The sequence below is a fragment of the Panthera uncia genome (genome assembly GCF_023721935.1).
Source record: "Panthera uncia isolate 11264 chromosome A3 unlocalized genomic scaffold, Puncia_PCG_1.0 HiC_scaffold_12, whole genome shotgun sequence".
Classification (NCBI taxonomy): Eukaryota; Metazoa; Chordata; class Mammalia; order Carnivora; family Felidae; genus Panthera; species Panthera uncia.
In genome coordinates this window covers 15,195,193-15,222,161 of record NW_026057579.1, presented here as the reverse complement: position 1 = coordinate 15,222,161, position 26,969 = coordinate 15,195,193, and the positions used below count along the sequence as shown (strand labels likewise).

Below are 26,969 nucleotides of genomic sequence, written 5' to 3'. Positions count from 1 at the left end.
TCCGCGAGTCCGCTTCCTGCACGGCTGGCATTTAAACCGGCGCCTGGGGCTGCGGGCTGCGGCTGCGGATGCTGAGCTGTCCCCGGGCGGGCCAGCGCTTCCTCCTCCTCCCCTGGGCCGGCCGGCCGCGCAGGAGCCGAGCCGAAGCATCCTCTCGCTGCACCAGGGCCCGGGCAGGGGAGGTCCGCAAGCGGTGTGGGGGGGAGATCGGGGACCCGGCATCGCACCCCGGCATCTTGCAGTTTAATTGCAGGTTTGACTTTCATTTCCGAGATCGCAGCCCTTCTGCCCGGCGCAGATAATTTCTTCTCCACCTCCCCCCCCCCCACCCCCCGCCCCGCTCCTGGGTCGCCGCTTGAAGCGGGAGCTGGGCTGGGCTCCAGGAGCTTGGGCAGGGCGCGCTCCCGTCTCCCCGGGGACCCCCGCGCCGCGCTCCCGGCCATGGTGCGGCCGAGCCCCGCGCTCGGGTGACACGGCGGCGCGGCTCGCAGCGGCTGGTGGGTCCTGCGGGGCCCCTTCTCCCAGGAGCCGAGGGCGCCCGACGCGGGGCTGAGCGCGGGGGGCGAGCGGCGGCCGCGATGTTCAGCTGGCTGGGTTCCGACGACCGCCGGAGGAAGGACCCCGAGGTCTTCCAGACGGTGAGCGAGGGGCTCAAGAAACTCTACAAGACCAAGCTGCTGCCCCTGGAAGAGCATTACCGCTTCCATGAGTTTCACTCGCCCGCCCTGGAGGATGCTGATTTCGACAACAAGCCTATGGTCCTGCTGGTGGGCCAGTACTCCACTGGGAAGACCACCTTCATCAGGTGAGCCGCCCCACGCCTAGGTCCTCCCGGTGACCCCTCCTGCATGGGGAAAAACCGGAAGCCTTCCGCTGAGGGCGCTGAAGAAATTCTGGTGTTTGTGTGTCCAAAGCTTTACCCTCACGATTTCAATGCTGCCCCCGCCCCTTCCCCTACCTAGTGCCTCCCTGCCCTTCACTCAAGAGGTCGGTTTGATGTGTTAGAAGTTCAGAGTCATCCCTATTCTCCCCATTTTATGGATGATGAACCTGAGGTCCAGGAGGCACAAGTGAGAAAGCTCCTGGTCACAAGAGCACCTTTTGCTGGTGGGGGAGTCTCACACCCTCACTTTTTAGGGACATGTCCTCGGTGGCGAGGACCACCTCCCTTGCCTTTTAGAGGGCTCAGCCACTCCCCTGGGGGCTTTGTAGTTGCCACTGATGAGGTGGGCTGGGGACTCTGGAGCCCTTGCTGGGTAGTGCCACTTGTCCTTTTTACCAGTTTCCTTCTCTGAGCAGACCTACATCTGTCTCTCAGAGACTGGACAGAAGCAGTGTCAGAAGCAGAATGCCTTTTTCTTTTCCCTTGTTTGATCATAATGGCTTAGTAATAACATTAAAGTCTTTTAGAGGTGGAAGGGACACTGGTGATCGTCTCAGCCAGCCCCTTGACTCGGCAGGTGAAATGACCGAGGCCGAGGGCTTAATGACGGTCCCATGCTGTGTTAACTGGGTAGGAGGCCCACCTGGAAGGCTGGTCCTAGATGCATGGGAGGACGCGCTTGGCTAAATGCCTGTGGCTTTGATGGTGAGTCATCTATTCCCTTGAGTTACAGAATCCTAGGGCCGGAGGGGGGAGTCAGCTTGTCCACCCTGCATTCAGAGAGCTCTGTGCATTGCTCACCGGAGTAATGACAGTCTTCCCCATCTTTACAGGATAGGCTCCTCCCCAGTCCTCAGTCCACACAATTCTCAAGGCCAGGAGGTTTTCTTTGGCCTCATTTACAGCCATTGCCAAACTGCTGCAGGTGCTCCTTGGCCCTCTGTGTTGAGTCAGAGCCCTCTAGCGAGGCAGTGGGTGCAGTGGCCTCCCCAAATCAGTGGTGCTCATCTCCTGCAGGTTTCAAAGCAGGGGTCCTGTTTCTATTCAAATCAAATCTTACTATAGTTGGGCCACCTGCAACATGCAAAGCACTGTGCTTTGTTTGGCAAGGAGAGCAGAAAAGTTAACAGTCAGCTTCCTAATTTTCTAGCTACCAATTTTCCCTAACAACGAAGCTTATACACAAGCCTGGGAGCAGGGCTTGCCCCGTGCTAACATGTCCTGTCGGAACAGAACACCAGATCGGGCTTGCCTTTCTTTGTAGGGTGGACAGCCTTGGGCTCCGCAGCTTTGAGGGGCTGAGTGATTTCTAAAGAAGTACGGGAGGTAGGGGGTGGGCAGCTACTGGCTTTTGGGTAGCTGACATTGTTAGAGCCCGAGGGCTCTTCGCAATGAATCTAATCCATTGCTTTCTCAACTTTTTAAAAGGTCAGTAGATCCTTTGAAATTCTGACAAAAGCTTTGGCCCTGTCTGTAGAAAAATGCACATACACAAATTTACATGTAATCTCAGGGCAAGAACCCTGATCTGATCCATTTCCCTTAGTTGCTGCCAAAGGCACTTCAGAGCTACCTAGGTTCTGTACAAAGGTTTCCTTTGTAGCCCGCGTCCTCCCATTTACAGATGACTCCTGCCCTTGCACAGCCCTCCTTGGCCCTCCAGACACGCCTCGGTTATAACTCTTAGTACGTTATTATTATCTGGTAGCACCAGAACTTGCTATTGTGCCTTCGCTCCCTGAGGCCTTGCCTGGGGTCTCAGCTATGGGAGGCTCCCAGTAGAGGTTCACGGAGTGGGAGGGGAGAGTGAGGGGGAAAAGGCAAGTGTCCCTGGGGGCAGGATCCTGAAGCAGCCTACAGGTTTAAGTGACTCTTGACTGAGACACTCCCCTGGCTTTGCCTGAGTCATGCTGGCTGTTAACTGGGCCTAAGAGAGGGGCAGAGTCGAGTTGCCCAAGGATTATTCCTTATCTAAGAGAGACAGGAAGGCTGGAGGGGGGTGGGGGGAGGCAGTTCCCTCGCTTTCTTATCCCCCAAGTACAAAAGTTCTCCCTCCTGGATCCTGTAGTAAATGAATTTAGCTCCTGCAGTCAAAGCCACCCGCCTTGAGGACGAGCCCACCAGCAGAGTAGCAAGGCTTACAGCATAGGGAATCCCTCCAAAACCAAATTATATCTTTTCCTTCCTTTTCATTAAATCCACTGAACAGCTATTTTTCCCCCATTGGAAAATGGAGACAAGAATAAATTTGAGGAAGGAGAAAAAAAAAATCACCCATAATCCCATGACTCGGGAGAGACCATTTTAAATATCATATGTATATATCTATCCTTCTAGTATTTTTAGCTATTTTATAACACCGTTGAGCTCATGCCATAATGTAATTCTATATGCTAATTTATTTCACTTGGAGGAGCATTTTTTATGGAAATTCAAAAGTCTTTGTAAGCAATATTTTTAAGAGCCGCATGATATTTCACTATATGTATATGCAAATTATTCATTAGCCTGTCCGCTCCTTTTGCATGTTTTAGGTTGTCTCTAATTTTTTGCTATTGTCGACTCGCTCTACACGTAATATTTTTCCACACGTTGCACTGTTTTCTCAGGGAGTCCCAGAAGTGAAATCACTAGGCCAAGGTTTGTGCAGTTTTGCTTTGTTTTTAATTTTTTTATGTTTAATTTTGGTGTTAAGAATCCTATTTCTGAGTTGCCTTCCAAGAGGGTAAGGTGAGACCACACCCCTTCCCCAGAGCAAAGAAGGCTCCACTTGGAGTAGCTAAGGCGGTGCTCCCTCCCTCTGCCTCTTGCCTGAAGCACCGTGATTCACAGGCTCCGGCCAGGCCTGGACCTGTGAGGGATGTTTCCCTCGGAAACAGACCTGCCTCTTCATTCCCTGGCCCTTGGCCTTTTGCCTTCTGAGTGTCCATCCACTTTCATTTATATGTACTTGCCACAGGGTCTATTTCTCATCTCAGGAAGAACGTGCAGAAAAGGACATTCTTCTAATAACTAATTAATGTGCTATGCTCTCTGCCTGAAATAACTTCCCTGGCCTAAGGCCCGGCAACCCCGACTCACAAAATAAACAATCAATTGGCCTAGCGGCTGCTCCCTCCACACAGGCTGCCTCTTTCGATACAGTAGCCCTGTGTCCCTCTGGCTCTGGCAGCCTTCCTCCTGCTTCTGCTGATCCCCTCCCTTCGCTCTTCCTCTGGCCCTAGCAGCCTCCAACCCTTGCTCCCTTGCACACTTGGCGCCCCCAGTCCCGGAGCTGCATCTGGGGCCGCCCCGGGGGCTGAGGAAGACCCCGGTGCTCTGGTGGGCTAGAAGGGAGGCCTGGCTGGGCGGTCGCGGAGCTGAAGGAGAGGACTATGGGATCAAGTGTGGGGCCTGAGGCTGGCAGAGCTAAGCTGCCTGGGTCTGCACAGGGAGGTCTGGGCTGGTCCTGAGGATCCCACGGCCCTTCTACAACGAGACTCAGACTCTGAAGTATGACCACGTGGTCGGGCTGCAGGGGTGAGGTGGGGGGCTACTCAGTGGGCGCTTTGGACTCCCCCACTTCTTCAGGGGGCTCTCTGCATCCTTCCACAAAGGTGACTCAGCATCTGGCTGTGTTGCACCATCTCTCCTCACAGCCCTGGCATCCCCCCTGCCCAGGCCTCATCCCCAGCTTTATAGCATCACCATCACGAGAAAGATGATCCTCCAGAAAGCCAAACGGCTAGAGACAGGGGCCACCATTCCACGTAGACCCAGTGACCTCTGCAAGGTCTATCCTACCAGCCACAGTGCCTGCCACACCTCACTCCTATCCTCCCGCTGAGGTCAGGGGACATCTTTTCCCATCAGGGCTCTGGTCTGCTGGTCCCTCAGTGGGGCAGAGTGGAAATCTGCCCACCTCTTATAAGGCCTGAGTGTTACTCAAGGGAGTAGACAGCCCTAGGCCACCTGCCTCAGGTCTGGCTTAAGATCTGCCTTGAAAGTCAGGTGTCTGGAGGTCATCAAGAGAAGCTTTCACCGGCAGGAGGGGACCTCTGGAGAAAGGCCTCCATCCATTCCCATTGACAATGGAGTGAGGCCATGGAAAGAGCAGAGTCCGGCTCAGCAGAATCCAGGCTCCAATAGTCCTAGCTAAGAGGCCTTGTCAGGAAGGCCTAACCTGTCCAAACCTCAGTCTCCTCACCTCTAACATGTGAATCGCAACGAACACCTCGTAGTACTACTCTCCAGTTAGGAAGGGAAAGAACCAATATAGTGCCAGTTATGTTCCAAGCATTGTGCTTAGGGCTTTCTCATTTGCTCTCCCCTTTCAAGCTGATTCTATATGCAGAGGCCTAGAGACCGGCCCTCAGGAGGGTGGGGGAAGCCCTTTTGGAGGTGAGGATCTTGCCTCTACCTCCAAGGGCTGGAGGAGGGGTGGCAAGGGGATCCTGTGGGCAGTGCTGGATTAGTCGTGGACTGGGTGGGTCAGCCTGTGGCAGGGTGGACAGAGGCAAGGGGAGGCTAATGGGAGGCTCGAAAGCCCAGCCACGAGTCTCCTCTGTGCTGGGGCTGCTTTGTCCCATGGCAGAGGCTGCTGTGTGGCGGGGACAGGGGTGGCTGCTCCGTGGAGCACAGAGCCGACTCAGCCCTCAACACGGCCATCGAGGGTCAACCATCCACTACCTCACTTTGTGATTATGGGGTGCTTTCCGGTGTCCCTAAAACCTCCTGAGGCCAGTATTACCCAATAGGGCAAGTATTACTGTTTTGACCCCGTTCAAAAGCTCAGACCCCGAGACTGAGACCAAAGATACAGATGTACAACACAGATACCTAGAACACAGAGCAGAAAGTGACATGTGCCTTTCGAGTCTAAAGGTCTGTAAAGTAAGAGCTGCAGCCTGAGGTCTGGCCCCCGCTGTTGCAGACATGGATAGTCCAGAGGCAGACCGGGTTAAGATTCTTGGCCCCATGCCTTTACCCTGGGGGCTTAGGTCACCAGTAAAGCAGGCCACATGCTTAGATTGCCAGCCAAGCAGGACACAAACAAATGAGGAAAGTGTTAGAAAATAATTTGCTTTAAAAAAAACATGAAGAAAACTCATCCTCCTGGGAAAAATCAGAATTTCCTGGGACTTCCTTACACCTATATTGTGGTTTAGTATTTATTCTTTTTGCATGGGATGGCTGGGGGGAGGAGGGCTACCCAAATCTTTTCAGCTCTTAGGGCCTCTCAGTAGTGTTCTTTGGCCCCAAAGTTGAGCAACCTCTACCTCAATTTGCTCAACTGTGGAACTGAAATAATGCTGCCATCCCATAGTGCGTCTGGGACCAATTAAGTGGAGTCATTTGGGTAAAGGTCCCAGAACAACACCTACCCCACAGCGGGTACCCCGCCAGCCTGGCCCTCTTGATTCTTGTGTGTCCCCATCTCAGCCATTCCCACCCAGGCTTGAATTCACTTTTCTTTTCTTACACTACTGTGGGAACGTTTTTTGCCTGGCAACAGAGGCGATCTGTATCACTCCCCATAGAGAAGCAGTGATGAGCTCTCTCAATAGGTTTTCCTTTCTGGACACAGTGGTGGCTTTGTTAAGGGGGCGCTCGCTGCTGCAAGCCATACGCAGATGTCCCTGAGAATTTACCAAGCCCTGGGTTCTCTGCCTGGCCCGACTGTGTCCCTGGACTTGCTGGTGGCTTCATGGGATTCTGTGTTTCTCCAGACCCGTGTGTGGTCAGCAAATTGGAGGTCATGTGGGTTTAGCCGAGATGCCAGGACAGCGGGCCCAGCCTCCAGGCCCTCGCTTGGCTGCCTGAGGCTGCGGCTCTGGAACATCCTGGAAAGTGGCCTCTGTGATGCTGGGAAGCGTCACCCTTTGTTCATCTGCTGGTACACCACGTCTCTCTCAGGGCTGGAATCTGAGGTGCCTGTGTCAGGAAGATACTTCATCACTGCATTTGGCCCTCTTCAGGCTGGGCATTCTTGAGGCTGCCTCAGAAATGTTTCTTTCCATCTGTCTCTATTTCGGCTGTCCCTGAGGCCTTTGGTGACATCTGGCACCCTCCTCCAGCCTCAGAATTCACACTTGCCATACTCCCTGCGGGACCCAGGCCCACACAGGTGTCCCCTTCCCAGCACAGGCAAGAATGGGTGGGGTTTCCCGGGCACAGCCTTGACTCTCATGAAGCAGCTTCAGGTTCTGAGAATGGCCTTGTAGAGCCAGTGGCCCTGGCCCTGCTCTGGTCCCCGATAGCAGCCACTTCTGTGTGCCACATCCCACTCATGGAGACTGGGTGGTGAACCCCAGCGGTGGGTGTTCAGGAGAAGAGTACATTCCTGGGTTTATGAGCACCAAAGCCTGGCCCCTGGCCAGCCTCCTGCCAGATCATTCCCCCTTGGGGTCCTCTTGTTCCACGCCTCCTTCTGGTCCCCTAGGGGGGCTCAGCCCTTTTGCACTTCCTGGTCGAGGGACCTTAGGCAGGAACAGAAACAGTGAATGTAGTGGTTAGGAGCATGAATTCTTAAGCCCACGTGCCAGGTTCAAATCCCGGCTCTGCTGTTTACTGACTGCATATCCTAGGGCACATTGTGTGACCATGTCTCCTCCTTTTTTACAATGAGTGGTAATCTTGGTGCCAGGTGCTTGTTTAAGTGCTTGGCGTCTGTATCTAATGCAACACTATGAGGTAGGCTTTCTTATTAGGCCCATTTGATGGTAAGGACCATGGTGCTCACATCAGAGATGGGAAGATGAAGTGGGATAAGGCACGGAAAGTCTAGAACATCTCCTAGCATATGGCAGGTGCTTCATAAACCAGAACTATAATCTCTCAGGTTATGGAGCGAGGTAATGAGGTTCGCAGAGGGCAAGTACCTTCTGAAGGGCATGTCCCTCACAGTTAGAGAGACTCGGTCGCTGGCCCTGGGCTGCTAAGATGCCTTACCTCTCCTCTGAGGCCCCGAAGAAGGTGTGTTTGAGAAAGCCAGATGCACTGTCCAAGTGTGCAGCTGCTGTCATTTATTGTTAGCACAACCCAGGAGCCAGCTTTCAAAATGGTCCTCTGATGGGAGGGAATCCTGCCTTCACACTTGGATTATTGGGAGGGAGATGAGAGGCTTCCCAAGGCAGCGGAAAACCCTCCAGAGCGGGCGGGGGTGGCCTCCTGGGCAGCAGCTCGTTGCTGGCTCCTTGGGGAGGGAGCCCGTAGCAACCCGGCTCGAACCGCCCTGTGCCTCAGAGTAAACCAGTAGCTCAGAACACTTCCCGAAGGCACAAGGAGGATGTCGACGAGCCAGAGGAAACCCTCGGCTACCAGCCTGCTGGGCAGAGCAGGACCCATGCCCCAGGCCCGTTCTGGGGAGGTGTAAGGTGGGCAGAGAGCTCAGGCCCTAGAGTCATGGCATCCGGTCCCAGCTCTGCCCCAAACTGTGGGGCCTTGATCAGCTTGCTGTCAGGGCGGAAGACGGCCGGAGAGCAAAGCATTTGGTGTTAGACTGATAGGGGTTTGGATTCCAGCTGTACTACTGGCTGTTTAACTTGGAGAAAGCCACATAACCCTACGAAGCTTCGGCTTCCTCAGTACCTGCCCATAGGGCCGCCGTGAAGCCTGTCGAAGATGACGTCCTCCAAGTGATGAGCGTAGTCTCTGGCAGGTGGAAATGCTATTGAGTGCCGGTGTCAGTGGTTTTATCAGTGAAATGGGAAGGTTTGTCTAGAGCAGGATGTCCCCCCCGGGCTGCACGTTAGAATCCTCAAGGGAGTTCCTAGAACAGTCCGGTGGCCCGGGCCCCACCCCTGAGCCGGGGGGGACAGGACCTCCGGGCTGGGGCCTGGGCACCACTGGCTACAGCTACACAGTAGCTCAAACGCACCACCGGGGCTGAGGACCACTGGCCCAGGAGGCCTCCGTGTTCCTTCTCTTCATTCTGTGGCTCGCCGTGTGCCTTTGCTCTTGACTTCTAAAAGGGGCTGTGGAGAGGGGCAGTGGCCTTGGGCTCTCACTGCTTAGGCCTGAAGAAGAGCAAAGAGATGTACGTACAGGCCACAGCCTCATAGTGATGCTAGACAGTGGGACCAGCGCTCGTAGATGACACGGAGATGGGCCTGGCGCAGTGTCCCTTCACACTAGTGATGCAGGAGCTGTCTTTATGTCTCATATTAAATGGCTGGCATATGGACCTACGGAAAGCCTGCACGGTCTGTGGATGGTCTCTTTCCTACCTAGCCTCACTGCCGGTATCTTAGCTGGCTGCCTCCACCTGTAAAATCCACTGCGCCCCCTGCAGGAATCCGTGTCAACCCACACCTTGTTTCTGAGCCAAATCTTGCATCTCCTCGCCCTCCAACTACTGATTCCGAGAGGATAAGAGGTAAAGACCAGGGGGACAGATTAGATATTTTAAGTGCAGCTAAAATCCCACTTCCTCCACGAGAGGTCTTTGGATTCTCCGTCCGTGAAAACGCGTCCCTACTGCGGAATGTTGTCGCGGTCCCTCTGCCCCTCTGCCACGACTCACGTCCTCACCTGCCTGTGGCAGACGTGCAGCTTGAACAGAGTCCCTGCCTTACGACCGTGCATCTTTCTGCCAGGTACCTACTGGAACAGGATTTCCCAGGCATGCGGATTGGGCCCGAGCCGACCACCGACTCCTTCATTGCCGTGATGCACGGACAGGTGGAGGGGATCATCCCTGGGAATGCCCTGGTGGTGGACCCTAAGAAACCTTTCAGGAAGCTGAACGCTTTTGGCAATGCCTTCTTGAACAGGTGAGTGCTCAGGGAGCACGTGTCCTGGGTGTTCTCTATTTTTCTTCCTGGAGTATGGGAAGGAAGAGGAGGGGTTTGGGAGGCTCGGTGCCTTTTCCATACCCAGTGTCTCTTGGTTGTTCCTTTCTTGCTGGGAGTGTAACTGAGTCGGTCACTACAGATTAGGGATATAGGGCTAATTCCTGATCATGGAACAGGGAAGGGTACCAGAGTTAGATCACCTCCCCCCTAATCTAAACCTCCCTCCAATGAAAGTGGAGAGGGCTATTCTGGGTAGTTCCCAGCTTTTGTCTATATAGCTGACCCTTGACCACACAGGTTTGAACTGCGTGGGTCCATTTATATGAGAATTTTCCACCAAGCAGGGTGGGGGAAATGACGCACCTAACACCCTCATTGTTCCAGGGTCAACTGTACTAGGGAAGGGGTTTGCATCCAACTGGAAGGAGGTAGAGGAAGGTTCCTCTCTATTCCTGGATGTTGTTCTTACTGGGTGGAAGGAACCATGGGATGATGGTGGAAGTCCTGAGTTTGAGCACTGCCTCTTTACTAAACTCACTGCGAGACCTTGGACAGGTCACCTCCCCTCCCCTGGGACAAGGGTAAGCCTGCAGTCACCAGGGGTATTATGTCAATGTGAGTGGCAAAAGTTGTAGGGAATGCTTGGCAGGCTGGCCCAACATTTCCGTTATTATTCTACGTAACCAGAATGCAGGCTGCCCCCCAATCATGCTTGTCATATAGAGCCACGCCACAGTTTCGCATGTGCATTGTACTTAAACAATTTGAACTACTTTCTTTAATAGGAGGTATTTAGAGTAAAGGCAGAGATGATGGGCTTTGACATCAGATAATCTGGGCCCAAATCCTATCAAAACGGCACCATGGATCTTAGACAAATTACCTAATTTCTCTATGCCTCGCCTTTCCCGTCTGTAAAATAGGCTAAGAGTAATATGCTTCTCCCAGGCAAGAGGACTGACACGGCCTCTGGGGGAAAGTTGGCATTTGACATGGGTTGGTCAGTGATGAGTGAAATGGCCCTTTCCAGGGTCTGGGTGGGAAAAAAGGACATCTCAGGCAGGAGAAAACTGGGGGGAGAAACCCCAGTGAGCAGAGAAGAATGGAAGAATATGGCTCGCTGCAGGAGCCCTAGGAGCAGAAGACTGAGCACTGTGAGGTTTGCGCCTTCCTCCCGGAGCACTCAGGAGCTGAAAGGACGGGTGTTTAGACTGATGTTGGAGGGGGACCTGCCAGCCATGTCCATTGGAAAGACACGAGGGAAGAAGGAAGCCCCCTTCCAGGCACCTCCAGTTCCCCGCAGCCACACCCATGGAGGCTGCACCATAGACGTCTGGCTCCCATCTCAGTGCTGCCCAGGGGTCGTGTTCCAAACATGCTCCAACCCCCGTAGCCTCCTTCTCCCTCAGCAGATGGCCTTGCCTCCTCTTCTAGAGAAAGTGGAAGCCAGGATCCATGGAGTGTTCCCCTGCCTCTGTCCCCGCCCGCTTCCACCGGTCTGCAGAGAGCTGCGTCCTCTCTTCCGCTCCGCGTCTACCTCCTCTCCCCCCCACAGGTGCTTCTGGGCCAGCTCCTCAGGGACCTCACCATCAGGGATTCCCTCTTTCCAACGACACCACCCTCTCCCCCCTCTCCCATGTAGAAATATCTCCTCTTGACAGCCCTGGAGCAGACCCTACCACCTTCAAGTTTCTTGACTAGACCTCCTCATTTCCTCCTTTCCCCCACCACCTGGGGAGCATGGCTTCCCCCATCACAGCTGCCCATGTGAAGGTCACCATGACCTCTCAGTGATGGTGAACAGCAGACACTTCCCACCATTACCTCACCCCGCCTCTCTTTGGTATGGGTCTCTCTCAGCCACTGTTCCCTCTCAGCTCCCTGGCCCTCCTGCGGCCTCCCTGTTGGCTCTGTCCCCTTTATCTCTGGCTTCTGTGACCCAGTGTCCCCCTCAGTGGGGCTCACCCTCAGCCGCCTGCCCTTCTCACTCCAGGAGCTCAGCTTGGGTGAAGGTTCAGTCACAGCCCTCGCCCCCAACCAGCCCCATGCACATGGCTACCTGGTCACCAAGTGACAGAAACCCAGCTCAGGCCAGCTTCAGCAAAATGTGGGGTTTCTTGTAGGATACTTGGGTGTGCCATAGAGCCTGAGGAGCCGTGGGCTTCGGTAGGGCAGGGGCCGTGCCATTTTCTCTTCCAGCCCATCATCTAGCCCAGCACCCGGCACTCCATACAGACGGCAAGCACTCCATACAGATCTGACGAACTGAACCGGATTTGCTGACAACCGTCGTATCTAACTGAGTCACTCTGTTGCATAAAATGTTCCTCAGTATAAATGGGTTTCTGTTGCCTTCAGTATAAAACCCAGACCTCTCAAGGCCCCCGTGATGTGAACCCTGCCTCCCTGTTCGGCCCCACTCTGGCCACTCTGGCCTCCTTTGTGAAGCCCTCCCTAATGCTCCCGTCCGCGTGTCCCAGCCTCCTCACCTACCCTGCCTCTCTGCCATCTCGCTGGGCAGCAGAGGCCCGCTGAACCTGAGATAGTAAGACCCCTTTTTGGCTTGCGCCAAAAACGGCGTGTAAGAGAGGGGCCTTGAAGAAGGGCCTACATTAGGTTTACCAGTTGGTGTTCTGAGACTTTAGGATGTAGCCCTAGAAATATTTCTTTTCACAAGGCTTGACTACTATCTCGATAGTGGTGCATTTGGAAGCCCAAATAAATGTTCCCGGGTGGTGGGACTCCTTCATCAAGGCCAGCTCCCGTGCCACATCCTCCAAGAAGCCGTCCCTGGAAGCCATCTCTGCACCTTGGATTTCCCGAGCCCTTTACCTGACCCCCCTTGACGTGCTGGTCCCATCCCACCTCATATTGTGGTGGCCCACGCGCGTGCCTCCTCTCCCCACCAGACTGTGCACCGTGGGGGCAGAGACTGAGGTTTGGATATCCTAGTGTCCCTGATAGCAGGGCTGCACGAATTCAGGACCACGGCTGCCTCAGGATCAGCCAGGGAGCTTCCTCAAAGTGCAGGTCCCGGGCCTGGTGCTAAGGCTGAGTCTGGATTGGAGCCTGGGGGTCGGCGTCAGAAGGCAGCCAGGCTTCTGGACGTCCGCCCCCCAGGGCTGGGAAGGCTGGCGTGCGTCTGCACGTGTGAGGGTGTGCGGGAGCCAGTGAGAGGACAGCGCGGGTTTGCTTTTGCCCCGTGCAGGTTTGTGTGTGCCCAGCTGCCCAACCCGGTGCTGGAGAGCATCAGCGTCATCGACACCCCAGGGATCCTCTCCGGGGAGAAACAGAGGATCAGCCGAGGTAAGCGACACACCTGCGAGGATGGACTCTGGCTCTGTGCTGTGTCCTTTCCGGTATGTTCTCTTGCTTCTGTACTATGAGCTAGACCCCGGGGCGCCTGGGTGGCTCAGTCGGTTAAGCGTCCGACTTCGGCTTAGGACGTGATCTCACAGTTCGTGGGTTCAAGCCCCGCATTGAGCTCTATGCTGACAGTTCAGAGCCTGGAACCTGCTTTAGATTCTGGGTCTCCCTCTCTCTGCCCCTCCCCTGCGTGCACTCTCTCTCAAAAATGAATAAACATTAAATATATATATACATATATATATGAGCTAGACCCCCAGGACCCTGTCCTACCTTGATGAGCTGACACCACCTGGTGTGCTGTGGGGACAGTCCTAGGCAGGGGCCAGGGGACAGTTTGGGTCCACTCTGGCTCAGGCGACAGCCGGCCTCCGTCTTCTCCTCTGTAAAAGGACACAGCAATTATCTGCCTTATTTACTTCATCGGGTTGATTCGTTCCCCAAGAGGCACTACCCCCAGGCCAGACCTGGTTTGCTTCTGAAGGTCCTGTCGTCCCTGGCCTGGGGAGATCTGCAGGGAAGGCATATGCCTGCAGAGAACTTCATCCAGTGACGTGGGGAGGCGAGCGTGCTCTGGGCCTAAGAGTGGGGAGCTGGTATGTAACAGCACTTTGAAAACTCCAGACAGATATGGGGTAACTGCTCACTAAGGGAGGTCCCCAGGCATGGCAGTTAGCGGATGGAACCTCGGTGCCCGACGGCCAGCGTGCCGAGCCTGCCTTGCCGCGTCCTAGCTGCGTGAGCTCGGGCAGGGTTCTTCAGTTACACCTCTGTAAGATAGGGGGAAATTGTTCTCTCTACTTATAGGCTTGTTTGAGGATTAAAAGAAATAATATAGGTACAAAAAACCCTCTGCCCGGCATGTAGCAAGTGCCCAGTAAGCATGAAAAAACATCATCATCATCATCATCACTGGTTTTTTTCTAGCTCTAAAATGCTAGACGATGCTGTACAAAACTAAAAGTCTGCCCCTGGCGCCCCACCGAAGCCTCTCCCACCACCTCCTGCTGTGTGCCCTGGGTAGCCCCCCTGCCCTTTCTGGGCTGTGTCTCTGGCAAGCCATGCCAAGCCACTCCCACCCCAGTACTGGAGCCAGGAGCTGGACTGGAGCCAAGTCCACACTCAGAATTCAGCCTCCGGGAAGGGAAGTCTTGGGACTGGCAGAGAGGTTCTCTGGGCAGTGGCCTTAGGTGACTGTCTGCTTCCCTCCCGCCTGTGCCTTGGCCCCTGTGCTCTGCAGCCCGCCAAGGTCTGTCCTGCAGCATGTCTGTGCCGCCATGGTGGGGCCCAGAAACCTCCTCCAAGGGCATGGCCTGCAGGCGCCGGCACCCACTTAGCCCCGGGCCCCCCAGGAGGAGAGCCCACTGCCTCACCGGCAACAAGCCAGTGCCCCCAGGTCTGTACTAAGGGGGTCCAAGTGCCACTGGTGCTGGCCTGGGTACAGACCCATAGTTTCAGAGCTGGGCCTCCCTGAGCATTCCTGCCAGCTGGCCCGGCTTCCTCTCTGCGGGGAGCAGGTCGCTCTCTGGGGTGGCAGGACCCAGCTCAGCCCTGGGCGTTGGGAGGGGGGGTGTCCCCCATGGCCGTGTGGGTGGGTACAGCCAGCCTGACAGAGGGTAGACAGGGAAGATGGTGGGAGAGGCCCTCAGGTCAGCAGCCCGCTCCAGGGCCTCTGGACCCCGGTCTGTCCTGCAGGAAAGACAGAGCCTGCTGTCAGGACCTCAGTCTGGAGTAGGTGGGAGCAGGGGTAGGTAGAGGCCCCAGCAAAAATGCCCTGCCCCTCCCTCCTGTTTCACTGAGGAGGTGACACCTGGGACGAGGGGCGAAGAAGAAAGGAGGGGCCTTGTGTGAACACGCCATGTAATCAGTGGGACGTCAGTGGGGGAGCCTGGGCTCCGGGTAGTGCTGGGGCTGAGGCGGAGCTGGTTTGGAGACATAGAGCCCACAGCCCTGGGAAGACAGGCTCACCCACCCTCTCCTCTGGACCTTCATGAGCACTGCGGTGCTCGGGTCCAACCCTTGTGGAGGGGAGGCTCTGGTGGCTCTCCGTGTGGCTTCTATTTGTTTCCCTAAATACTCCCCTCCCTCCTTACCAGCACCCCCCCTTCCCCCGCCCTGCCCCAGTTTCATCTGGGCCCATCCTGAGTTTAGGCCTAAAGGGGATTTACTGTTTCACACTAGCCGCCTGGGTGTCCTTAAGGAAGGCTCAGGAGAGCCATGACTTTTCAATCTGAACTACCTGGGGGCTGGGGAGCAGGGAGGTGGCACATAGACCTGTAAGGCAGTGCAGCCTGGCAGGTAGGCCCGGGGAGGACTTCAGCCTCTGGGATTTCCAAGGGCACTGGACTGGGAGGTCAAAGCCCCAGTTTTTAGAACCAGTATGGGTCTCAACAGGCCACATTTTTTCCCCTGAGCCTGTGTCCACTTCTGTAACAAGGGATAATGATACCTATCATAGGACCTTGTGAGGCCTACAGATGGTAATGGAAACCCAGACATCAGCTCTGGGCCTGGATGACAGTGAGCTCCCTTCTCTCCCCTTTATCTGCCAGCCAGGGTTGTCCATTATACAGTAATGAGTAATCTGTATGAATGGCCTCCCTTATGAATGCAGTGCACAGCCTGTGCAGCTGTGTATGGCAGCCTACTTCTAGGGACTCCTGCCTTCCTTAGCTCCTGTCCCACTCCATTTGTTCCCTGTTCTTGTATTTTCCTGCCTGCTTTCATCTTTGGACCTCAGTGGCTGCCCTCAGCAAATCGGGTGCTTGGTTTCCTTACCTGCCTTCCTGTCCCCTCCCACCCCACACTGACCTCTAGAAGTGATGGCCCACGAATGGCTACACAAGCCAGTCAGTCCTCTGCCTTCCCTGCAGCCTGTGATAAAAACCAGAGCTGGGAGCTGGGTACTGGCACTGTATCGCCAGCCCGGGCAGTGCTGCCCTCAGCGCTCCAAGGAGACCAGGAATGAAAGGGCATCAGATACCCTCAGGTGTCAGGAAAGTTTCCAGTATGCAGAACCTCTCTCATCCTTTCTCCGCCATAGAACCTGGCAGTTCCGGTTTATACCTACACACATATACACCCCCACGTCTACACGCACCCACCACTCCCTCCATATACACTATCCCCCCCCCCCAGACACACACACACACACACACACACACACCCGTGTGTGCACAGAACCAAATGTTCTGTGTGCGGCTTCTTGCCTGGGGCCCTCAGAGCTCTGGGTTTGGCCATACCACAGATCTGGTGTTTCTGTCCTTCCTCTAGCCAGCTCAGGACAGGACATGGCCCCATGGGTCGTGCCCTGTACAAGCTCACCCAGCTGAGAGGCGCGTAGAGCCTACAATCCAGCCCACGCTCCATTTACTGAGCTTCATGCCAGGCACAGTGCTGTGTCTCACCAGCCAAAAGCGGCACCATTATCAAATCTGCACAGAGCCGCCTCTCGCCCGGTGGCCCCAGGGTGCCCCATTCTGGAAAGTGAGCTGCTCCCAAGGGCTCCCCAGGCCTCAGGCTTCACGGGAGGGAGCACCCAGCCTTGGGCCAGAGCTGGAAGAAGCGTGGCCCTTGTTCAGGGTATGGCCCCTGCGCCCAGGCCTCGGGTGGGTGTCTGAGGGGGAGAGAGGAAACGGGACGTCCGGGAATCTGAGCTCAGGAGGTCCTGGGCCAGCACTTGTCTCTGGATGAAGATGACCTGGGATGGGCAGCAGAGGAGGCAGTTCCTGGAAGTGACAGGATGTGCCCAGCCCCAGGCTCATTACTGGGAAGAAGCAAAATGCAGCAGAAGTGGGAGGGGCTCCGGAAGCCTGAGTGTCCTCACACTTGGGACCCTCATTTCCTGGCTACTTGTCAGCTAGAATCCCCACAGGCCCCACCCTAGAAAAGCACCCCCTTGGGCCTGGGGCTCACATTCCTCCCCGTGGATCCCTTCCTTTACGGGTGAGCTCAGCAGGGCCACAGCAGGGAAAAGCCCGGGCTATAAAGCTGCAACGCAGGCTGGTCTCCTTAGACCCAGTCTAGCGGCTTTTGAGTGGTTTATCATCACCTGCCCAGGAAGAGCTTGGGGAGTAGAATGGGGCCGGCTCTCATCTCCGGTCCCCCCAGGGACACCTTGGAGGGTCCAGGCTGGTCCTGACAGCCTCACGTCCCTGGCCTGTCCCTGGACCCTCACTGGAGTGGGGCCCCAGACTCCATGCTGTATCTATGCTCCTGTGTGGGCACCATGAGCCAGGGCAGAGCAGCAGAGTCCTGAGGCATGTCGCAAGGGCTTGCCGGCAGCCTTATGGTCATCAGAGGCCTGTGATGAGTCTTCTCTCAGGCCACTTCTAAGGTTACTTCTCGGAGGCATGTAGTGTGGTGTTTGTTCCCCATTGGCATCTGAACTCTTCCCACGTTTTGAAAATTGATGCCCTTTTATTTCTCTTCTGCTAAAATGTCTTTAAATCTCAAAAGGGATTTTGGGAGGCAGGATAGGACCTTTTATGCACCCACCACAAGTGCCTGGTTTGAGGGCTCAGACCTCTGAGCTCCAGCCTCACACATGGCTATGCATAGGAAGAGAGTGTGGACCCGAGTCAAGGGTCTGGGGTCTAGTCCCGAGTTCGCCACAACCTGCCTGTGTGAGCTTGGCCAGCCCCTAACCTCTCTGTCCCCTCCCCTTCCTGTAAGATGTGTGTGCCCTGTGTAGCTCCTGGCATGTGGACAGTTATGAGGATCAAATGAGACGGTGTGGTTGAAAATACAAAGAAATGTGCTGCCTGTCAGCGTCCCTGCTTTGCTCTTCAGAATATGCGGGAAGCCGGTGGGTGATTAAGGAGTTGCCTTGCTTATTGTGTTTGTCTCATTGATTTCCTCCTGCCTGGCATTACTTAGAAATGCTTTCTCTCCAGTCCTCTGGAGCCTGGAGGGTAGTGGGGAGAGCCCCAGGTCGCTGCAGGCTGCGAGGTCTCTGGGCCTGATGCCTGCAGACCAGATCTCCTGGAGCCAGACTTGCTGCACGTAATCCCAGGGTTTCCGAGAAGACCAGCTTTGCTGCTCAGTCTCTCGGGGCTTAAATCTCCCTCCACCTCCTAGTTCATGTCTTATAAGCCCTTGAGCTGCTGCAGGTGCTCACGAGTCCCTGCTGGGGGTCTCAGAGCCATTCCCAAGACCAGGCAGGGAAGGGGACCTATCACCCCAGACATTAGAGCAGAGCCTCCAGACTGATCCGGGCCCTCCCTGTGCTCTTGAATCCTATTGCCGTGGCTCTATCACTGACCCCTCATTGGTCAGGTGTTATCATCCCCATTTAACAGCTGAGAAAACTGAGGTTCAGATTTGCTAAGGTCACACGGAAGATAAACGAGAGAGCTAGTCCCCTGCCTTTTGCTTAATGGGTCCATCTGTGCCTTTCAGATGCTCCCATTCCTGGATGTGCCTAAGAACTGTCCGCCCCCCACCCCCCATCCCAGAGACAATTACCTGTCCTGGAGGCTGCTAGGCTCTGAAGAGCTGGGAGCAGGAGGCTGAGCTTCTGAGGAAGCCTACGCCCTCATCACCTGGTCCTCGGGTCCTCGTGGCCAAACGTCGGGAGAAAGCGCCTGGCATTACGGACTTTGCAGTTTGATAGCACTCGTCACAGCATGCAGAATTTGCAAAAGTGGGAAGATGAATAGGAAGCCTCTGTGCTTATGAAATCCCAGAAAAGGTTTCCAGAAGCCTGTCCTCAAGCAAGAGCAGATTTCACACAGGCCCCCCAAGGTGTTTAAGACAGAGGCCCCCAGCCTCCTTTCTCCCTGTCTGGCAAGGACTTCCTCGTGTCTCCCCTTCATCCATCCTGCTCTCCACCCTCACCCCTCTGGTCTTAGAAGCAGGGAGAAGGGAAGCTCAGAGGTCTTCCTGTCCAGCTCCCTGCTTTGACAGGCAGAGAGACCGGGGACCAGCGACCGAAGGCTCTTTGCCCAAGAACACACAGCACCTTAATGGCTGAACAGAAACTAGAAGTAAGCTTGCCAGGCCAGTGCTACTCAGGCGACCCCTTCAGAGCACATCCTACCTCGAGAACACTGGGCTGACGGGAATGGGCAGGGGCCGTCATCTTCTGGCCACACTGAGCTACTACTGTCCCTCCCCACCCCGAAGTGGGGGCTGGTCAGCCTTGCCCTTACTTCCCCCCAAGCCTTTGCCGTGCTCCCCCCCCCCCCCTTGAATGGCTGGTGCCATCAGGGATTGGTGAGAGGTGGGAGAGGCGGGAGCCTCTTTTCTTTACAGCTTCTTCAGCCCCTTTGCTTTCCTGAGTCCATGGAGGGGTGACCAGAGGGCCTGATTTGTGGGGGGGAGACATGACCCTGCTTCCACCCCTCCCTTGGGGGTCTTGCACACTCTCTGAGCCTCTGCTTCCTTGTCGACTAAGTGCTGGGCTCTAGCTGCCCAGCCGACTGGGAGTGGCCGCTCTGGGATTTGTTTACAAGGAGCTGCAGCATGCTCTCTGGGCTGCCCTGCCCGAGGCCTGCACACCACAGCCACAGTTGGGAATGATCCCTGCTGCCCTCCCCAGCCACCAAGGGGGGCAGGCTTGCCGGTTCCAGGCTCCAGAGAGCAGGAGAGTGGGTGCAGCCTGCAGGCTTGCCTGGAGCAGGAATGCACAGGCCTCTTGGACTCTGTGGGAGCTACTGGGTGGGCCTGGGCCCTGGGGAGGGAAGGAGAAAGGGTGGAGAGGCAGGGAGGTGGCCACGTGCAAGACAGCTGCCCTCCGCATGTGTGGGGAGCCCAGGGCCCAGGTGGTGTGGTCCAGCCCTGGCCCCACCGTTTAGGGGCCGTTTGACTGTCACCTCATCTCTGAACCTGTTTCCTCCTCTGAAAAGCCGGGGTGAGTCTCCTCATCCTGCGTATCTCAAAGGATGCTGCGGGGGTGAAATGGGGCCATGAAGTGAACGTCTTGCCCGCCAGAGCAAGCGCTGAACTTGGGGTTGGAGAGCTGGGTTCTGTGCCCCAGCGGCTGCCTACCAGCAAGGTGGTCTTGGCTGAGTCACTGTGCCCCCGTATCTCCGTGGCACTGACCACACCCCTGCCTGGTTGCTGGGCAGAGCCCACCCCCGAAGCACTTTCTTGAGCCCTGTCGCTGAAAGAGCCTCTTTGCCTGAACGAGAAGACTAAATGGGAATAATGATGTTACTAATAACTATGTGCTGGGCTCGGAGTGTATTTAGTCCTTATAATTCCATTAGTCAGGTGCTATTAGTATGTCCATCTATGGGTGAGAGAACACTCAGGAACACTAACATGTTCAAGGCCAAAGAGTGGACGTGTGGGGGGGAGGGGGGGGCTGGAACCCAGGCATGACTCCCTAGACTCTGTGTCCGGTGCCTGGCTTCCTGTCCCCAGGCCCCTCCCTGTGCCACGGAGGCCCCCCCTCCTGACCGCCCCTCTGCCGCAGGGTACGACTTCGCGGCCGTCCTCGAGTGGTTTGCCGAGCGGGTGGACCGCATCATCCTGCTCTTTGACGCCCACAAGCTGGACATCTCTGACGAGTTCTCAGAGGTCATCAAGGCCCTCAAGAACCACGAGGACAAGATGCGCGTGGTGCTGAACAAGGCAGACCAGATCGAGACGCAGCAGCTGATGCGGGTGTACGGGGCCCTCATGTGGTCCCTGGGGAAGATTGTGAACACCCCGGAGGTGATCCGGGTCTACATCGGCTCCTTTTGGTCCCACCCCCTTCTCATCCCCGACAACCGGAAGCTCTTCGAGGCGGAGGAGCAGGACCTGTTCCGAGATATTCAGAGTCTGCCGCGAAATGCTGCCCTGCGCAAGCTCAACGACCTCATCAAGAGAGCCAGGCTGGCCAAGGTGAGGCTGTCCCCCGGAAGATGGGGAGGTTCGGGGTGGGTCGGTCAGGGGCTGCCGCCTGCAACCCTGAGCTATCGCCTGCTGGGGCGGGCCAGGGGGGTGGTCGGTGTCCTCTAGCTCCTGCATCATGGGCACCAGCTGAGCCTCCCCAGTAGCTTGGGGCAGGATAGTGTGGTGGTTCTGGTCACAGGCCCTGGCGTCAGGTGGCCAGATTGGAGTTTATGAAATGTGATCCCAACCTGGCAAGGTCCTTAGTCTCCCAGTGCCTCTTTCGATGTCTGTAAAATGAAGGGGTGGGAGGGTGAAGTAAGACAAGGAATGTAACAGCCCCCATCACAGTGCCTGGCATCGTCAGAGGTGCTCAGGAAACAGCTGTTGCTGGCTTCCTCGTCCTCAACATCATCACCAGTAATTACCATCCCTAGAACTGCCTTGACCTTAACCTCCCCCCATAGTCTCACCTTTCCCACGTGATCTAGGAAAACAGCTCAGAGCTGCGAGCGATGAGAGAGCAAGGGGGTGAGATGGAAATGATTGCAGAGGTAGCAGCAGGAGGAGGGATTTATGGGAAGAGAGGGGGCCAGAGCCACCCTGGAGGGAAGAAATGGACCAAGGGTCTTGATCGGAAGATTTCTCTCTTCTCCTGGTTCTCAGGTTCATGCCTACATCATCAGCTCCCTGAAGAAGGAGATGCCGTCGGTATTCGGAAAGGATAATAAGAAGAAGGAGCTGGTGAACAACCTGGCTGAGATTTACAGCCGGATCGAGCGTGAGCACCAGATCTCACCTGGGGACTTTCCCAACCTGAAAAGGATGCAGGTAACTAGGGGTCTGGGGCTCCAGGACAAGGGACAGTCCGATTGCCCAGAATCAGAAGGCAAGGAGATGGCCCCAGGTCTGCCCTCCATGCTGGACCACCGCTGGCCCAGCAGGTGTCCTACCTGGGTCTGGGGAGAACACAGAGCCCCACTGCTCCCAGGGAGGCTGGGGTATCATGATGCTTGGGACCCGATACCTCCAGTTTAGACCTCCCCCAGTCACGGCCACCACAAGCTTGGAATCCCTGCCATGCCACGTGATATGGAATGTCACCTGACACAGGGTCTCCAGGCCCTCGAGTGCCTAAGTTTACCTCTGAGCTCCCACTTGGGAGCAGTTTGGGACACAAGCCATGAAGAAGCAGAAGTCTGCACTGAAGCCTGCTCTCTTTGGGGTACACCGTGGGTTCCTATCTTGGCCTAGCACCATCACACCTGGTTTCTCACGTTAGTCCCCAAAGCGGTCCTCTGAGGGAGGCATTCTTCTTCCTCCTTTTACAGAGGAGCCAACTGAGGTCTACAAAGCTAATTGACCTGTGTAATTAATGGCTGGCAGTTTTCTGAGTGTGCTGTTCACACAGGCTGCTGGTAGAAAAGCCAGAATCTATCCCCACAGTCCAAGTGAGAAGCCACCACACCAATGCTAACTGGATCCTCTCTGAGCCTCTGACTGTTCATCTGTAACCTCAGGCTCCGATGCACCCACCTTAGATGTACGCTATGAGCATCATCAGTGAGATAACATTTGCAAGGTACTTAGCCCAGGGCCTGGCTCTTAAAACGCAGCCTCGAGTTAGGTAAGATGTCACCACTGAGGGAAGCTGAGTGGTGAACACGGGGACCTACTTCTCTGTACAATTTTTGCAGCATCTCATGGTTCTGTAATTATTTAAAAATACAAGCTTTCTCTGGGGCGCCTGGGTGGCTCAGTCGGTTGAGCGTCCAACTTCGGCTCAGGTGATCATCTCGTGGTCTGTGAGTTTGAGCCCCGAGTCGGGGTCTATGCTGACAGCTCAGAGCCTGGAGCCTGCTTCGGATTCTGTGTCCCCCTCTCTCTCTCTGCCCCTTCCCCATTCATGCTCTGTCTCTGTCTCAGAAATAAACATTAAAAAAATAAATAAAAGGTTTCTGAGAATTAGGAAATTTTTTTTAAGAATAGCAGCACATGTAGTTGTAATAATTGTTTTTGCTCTCGTTGCTGATTTTGATCTTTGGCTTGGGAACTCATTTCTCAGTTTAAGACTGGAGGTTCAGAACATCAGTAGGGTCCCAAACAGGCATTTTTAGTTTCCTATGTGCTAAAAGGAAGAGAAAAAAATAGACATTCAAATAGTGCATGCATTCATGTATCCATTCATTCCTGGAACCACCTACCACGAGCCAGTTACTAATTTCAGAATTACTTTAACATAACTCAGGTTTGTCACTCAGCTGTGGCTTGGAATACTTCAACTTTCAGCTTCTCTTTCTGTTAAGAATGTAACGATCTGGGGGCCCCCCCGGGTGGCTCAGTTGGTTGAGCATCCTACTCTTGATTTCGGCTCAGGCCATGATCCCAGGGTCGTGGGATTGAGCCCTGCATGGGGCTCCATGCTGGGGGCATGGAGCCTGCTTGAGATTGTCTCTCCCTCTGTCCCTCTCCCCTGCTCATGTGCGCACGTGCACTCTCTCTCTCTAAAATAAAAAAATTAAAATTAGAAAAGAATGTTGTGCTCTAGAAGCAAACATTTAGGAAGACAGCATTCGAAAGGGACCACACGACCCCATTTTTAATGTGAGGAATCCTTTTGCCGCATACAGATTTCACCTTATCATCTGTTTGCCAGTCACACGTTAGGATCTGTTGTCCGGTGCCCTGAACCAACCATGTAAATGGCTGTCCTGGTGGGCCATCGATGTGGGGTGATGGGAGCACCCACTGTGCCCCCTGGAAGATATTAGGTTGCCCGTTTGGGAGCCCACCAAACACACCTCGACGTGGACAGGCTGAGAGAGATGCCAGGGACCTTGGGCTAGTCTGCTTCTGCCCTGCACACCCCCACCGGCCCCCACCTGCCTCCTAGGCTTGGCCCTGCCTTAGAGGGGAGGTGAGAAACGCACAAGCTGACACTCGCTCTTAAAATGTCGCCGTGGGTGTTTTCTGAATTTTTCTGCCGGGAACTCGATGTGCTTGTCCCTGAGATTTCTGTGCACTGGCCTCTGCCCAGTGTCCTGAGATTGTTGTGGTCAGAGCCAACGGCCGGAGCAGAAAGCTCTCACCTTGTCACTGAAAAGACCAAGGAGCAGCCGGGTGTTCTCGACTCAGACGCCTCAAAATCGCAGAGATGCGCCAAGTGGAACATATTTCTTCCACCATGTGGTGTGGGTGTCACGGGAAGGCAGGAAGGCGGGCTTTTACAGAATCTGCCCGCCTGTGTCTACTGTGTCAGAACCCTCAGGGGAGACGCGGGTATCTGAAAACTCTCCAGCTAATTCCGATGAGCAGCCTGAGTAAGAATCACTGGTTTGGAGATGAGCCTTGGCTTCTATTAGGATTTGTTTTCAGTTGCCTGTGCCTCCGTCTTTCCTTCCCTTAATGGGGATAGAATGTGATTCCCCTCCCTCAGAAAGGCCCCGGAAGAGCGAATGAGATCACGCAGTGAGGCATTTGCAGTGCTCCCCAGTATTACCACCATGGTTAGAGCACAGAGACACATACGCCTCGGTCTCAGAGGACAAAGCATTCAGGAACCATCCTTCAATAGCCAAAACTAGCTGAAAGAGAGATGTAATTGCTTTCCAGCGTATTAAAGGGAATCCAGATAAATGGATCAAACCAATATTTGTTCCATTTCCTTTTCTTCCCTAGACCCTGCGACTGTCCTCTCCTGAAAACTTCCACCAAGAGCCAATGTGCCTTTTTTTCTTCTCCTCTCTCATAGCTTTCAATATTTCATTATTTTGCGATCAGCTTAGCTTCCAGGGCTGTGAACATTCCAGCATTAGCAGAAGGCAGCATCCCCAACAAGGGGAAATAGCTCCTTCCCTTGCCTCCTACGCTCACCTTCTTTTCTTTTCCTCTTCCCAGGACCAGCTGCAGGCCCAGGACTTTAGCAAATTCCAGCCACTGAAAAGCAAGCTGCTGGAGGTGGTGGATGATATGTTGGCCCACGACATCGCCCAGCTCATGGTGCTGGTGCGGCAGGAGGAGACACAGCGGCCTGTGCAGATGGTGAAGGGCGGGGCGTTCGAGGGCACCCTGCACGGCCCCTTCGGGCATGGCTATGGGGAGGGGGCTGGGGAGGGCATCGATGACGCCGAGTGGGTGGTGGCCAGGGACAAGCCCATGTACGACGAGATCTTCTACACCCTGTCACCGGTGGATGGCAAGATCACAGGGGCCAATGCCAAGAAGGAGATGGTGCGTTCCAAGCTGCCCAACAGCGTGCTGGGCAAGATCTGGAAGCTGGCTGACATTGACAAGGACGGCATGCTGGATGACGAGGAGTTTGCACTGGCCAACCACCTGATCAAGGTCAAGCTGGAGGGGCACGAGCTGCCCAACGAGCTGCCTGCCCACCTGCTGCCTCCATCCAAGAGGAAAGTTGCTGAGTGATGGACAGAGGAGGAGGTTCAGAGCAGGCAGGTGTTAGAGGGGACGGGGGAGAATGAGATGTGTGCGTGTGCGCACGCGCGCGCGCACACACACACACACACACACACACACAGATACACACACAGATCTTGAGAAGTACACTGCAGATGAGAGGGGACAGGGAGCCCCAGGCTTCCAGGCTGGTCTTTGGACACATCTCCAAGTTCTCAGCGTTGGTAGAAGCACAGGAGTGCTCCCAGGGCTCCAGGTTCAAGCCCAGGTCTCCATTTCTCTTTCCCTCCCATCTCCCACCACCCGCAGAGGCAGTTCACCTGTCCGCGGGTGGCCCATCCACCTCCAGATTCCCTGGGCTCAGAACAGATGGAAAATGCTTGTCACTCAATAGGCACTCGCTGTTTTCAGTGCCGTCCCCCACTCTTCGGCTTCCCAGTGGGGAAAAATGGTCCAGGTCTGAGAGATGGGAGTTAGGGGCTGCTGTGGGGAGCAGGGGTTGGCGGGAGGGATGGAGGGGAAGGAAGAAGCATCCTCTACCTGGTCCCAGATGTGAAGAGACACGACCTTGAGCTGTGTGCTTTCCTAGGCTCAGGCTGTGTCTGCCTCGGCAGACCTGCCCTTGAACCCTACCCCTACTTCATTTCAAAGAATCCCAGACCTGGAGAGAGGAGAAAAAATTGGCAGGAAAGAAGGTAAAGAAATTGCCCTAAATCCTCAACCCAAAGCCAGTCAGGGTGGCTTTATTCCCCAGATTTTGTGAGGTTGGTGTTTTCTCACCCAGCCCTGATGTCTGGAAGCTCAGATCCATCTCCCATGTATCCAGCCCCTCCTGTGTGCCAGGAGCCAGCCGTGTTGGGCACCTTACATACAGCATCCCGCTCGGCCCTTGCCAGCCCCCAAGGAAGTAAGCATCAGTCCCCCCCACTTTACAGATGAGGAACTTGAGACTCAGAGGAGTTCAGGTGACCTTCCCGAAGTCACAGAGGTCACATGTGGTAGAGGATTCAGATCCAGGACCTCAGACCCTTCCTTCTGCTGTGGTGATATGTGCAGGATCCCAGCATCGCTAGTGGGCTATGAACCTTGGAGAACAGGCCAAGCACGCAGGGCACCGCGGCCTCCCAGAGCAGGCTGGTGAGGGAGGAGGGCCAGCCAGCATGTGGTGGGCCATCAGTCTGGCCATCTGTCACATCACAGAAGCAAACCGTGCCGTCTGGCTCTGCGGCCCGTGTTCCTAAAATCACAGAAGTCCAATAGCGCCAGCGGGAGAGTGGGCTGGCCTGCTGGATGCTGTTTGCGCCCGTCCCCGCTCCGCCGCCCACCCAGGGGCCTGAATCATCCCAGCTCAGATGCAGCCACCGGCTGTCAAGTGGGACCTCGTGCTAACTCAGAAGGCTGACCTGAGAGGTCTGAGGTCCTGTTCCCTGCGGGAGCCCCTGCGACTGCAGCGTCCTTGGCACATGGCCACCATTCTCAGTGCCCTACGCCCTCCTTTATGGTTTCTCCCTTGGCTTGCTTTGTGGCCACTGAACCAATCACTTTGTATGCTATCCTCCTACTGTGATGGAAAACAAAAACAAGTATAACTTATTTTCTATCTATGTTCAGACTAGAGAGACAATATTCTATGTATCTATGACGTGCTTACTACTGCAGTGCATTTGTCCGTCGTACTCACATTAATATAGCACATTTATCCTTTGGTA

The 26,969-nt window shown here is 55.2% G+C and overlaps 1 protein-coding gene across 1 annotated transcript; it reads left to right on the top strand.

Annotated features, from left to right (window-relative positions):
* Positions 1-26,969, top strand: EHD3 (EH domain containing 3). The gene is made up of 6 exons (XM_049652351.1): positions 1-805; positions 9,460-9,636; positions 12,866-12,963; positions 20,444-20,856; positions 21,511-21,675; positions 24,742-26,969. Exons 1-6 carry the CDS (start codon positions 579-581, stop codon positions 25,267-25,269), a joined length of 1,608 nt encoding a protein of 535 aa, XP_049508308.1. The 5' UTR covers positions 1-578; the 3' UTR covers positions 25,270-26,969.

What these genes read in the sequence shown, in the direction of transcription:
- EHD3 (XM_049652351.1), top strand. Translation starts at nt 579, where the DNA reads ATGTTCAGCTGGCTGGGTTCCGACGACCGCCGGAGGAAGGACCCCGAG. An exon ending in GGGAAGACCACCTTCATCAG is followed by an intron (nt 806 to 9,459) that starts GTGAGCCGCCCC and finishes TCTTTCTGCCAG; the next exon opens with GTACCTACTGGAACAGGATT. An exon ending in GGCAATGCCTTCTTGAACAG is followed by an intron (nt 9,637 to 12,865) that starts GTGAGTGCTCAG and finishes TGCCCCGTGCAG; the next exon opens with GTTTGTGTGTGCCCAGCTGC.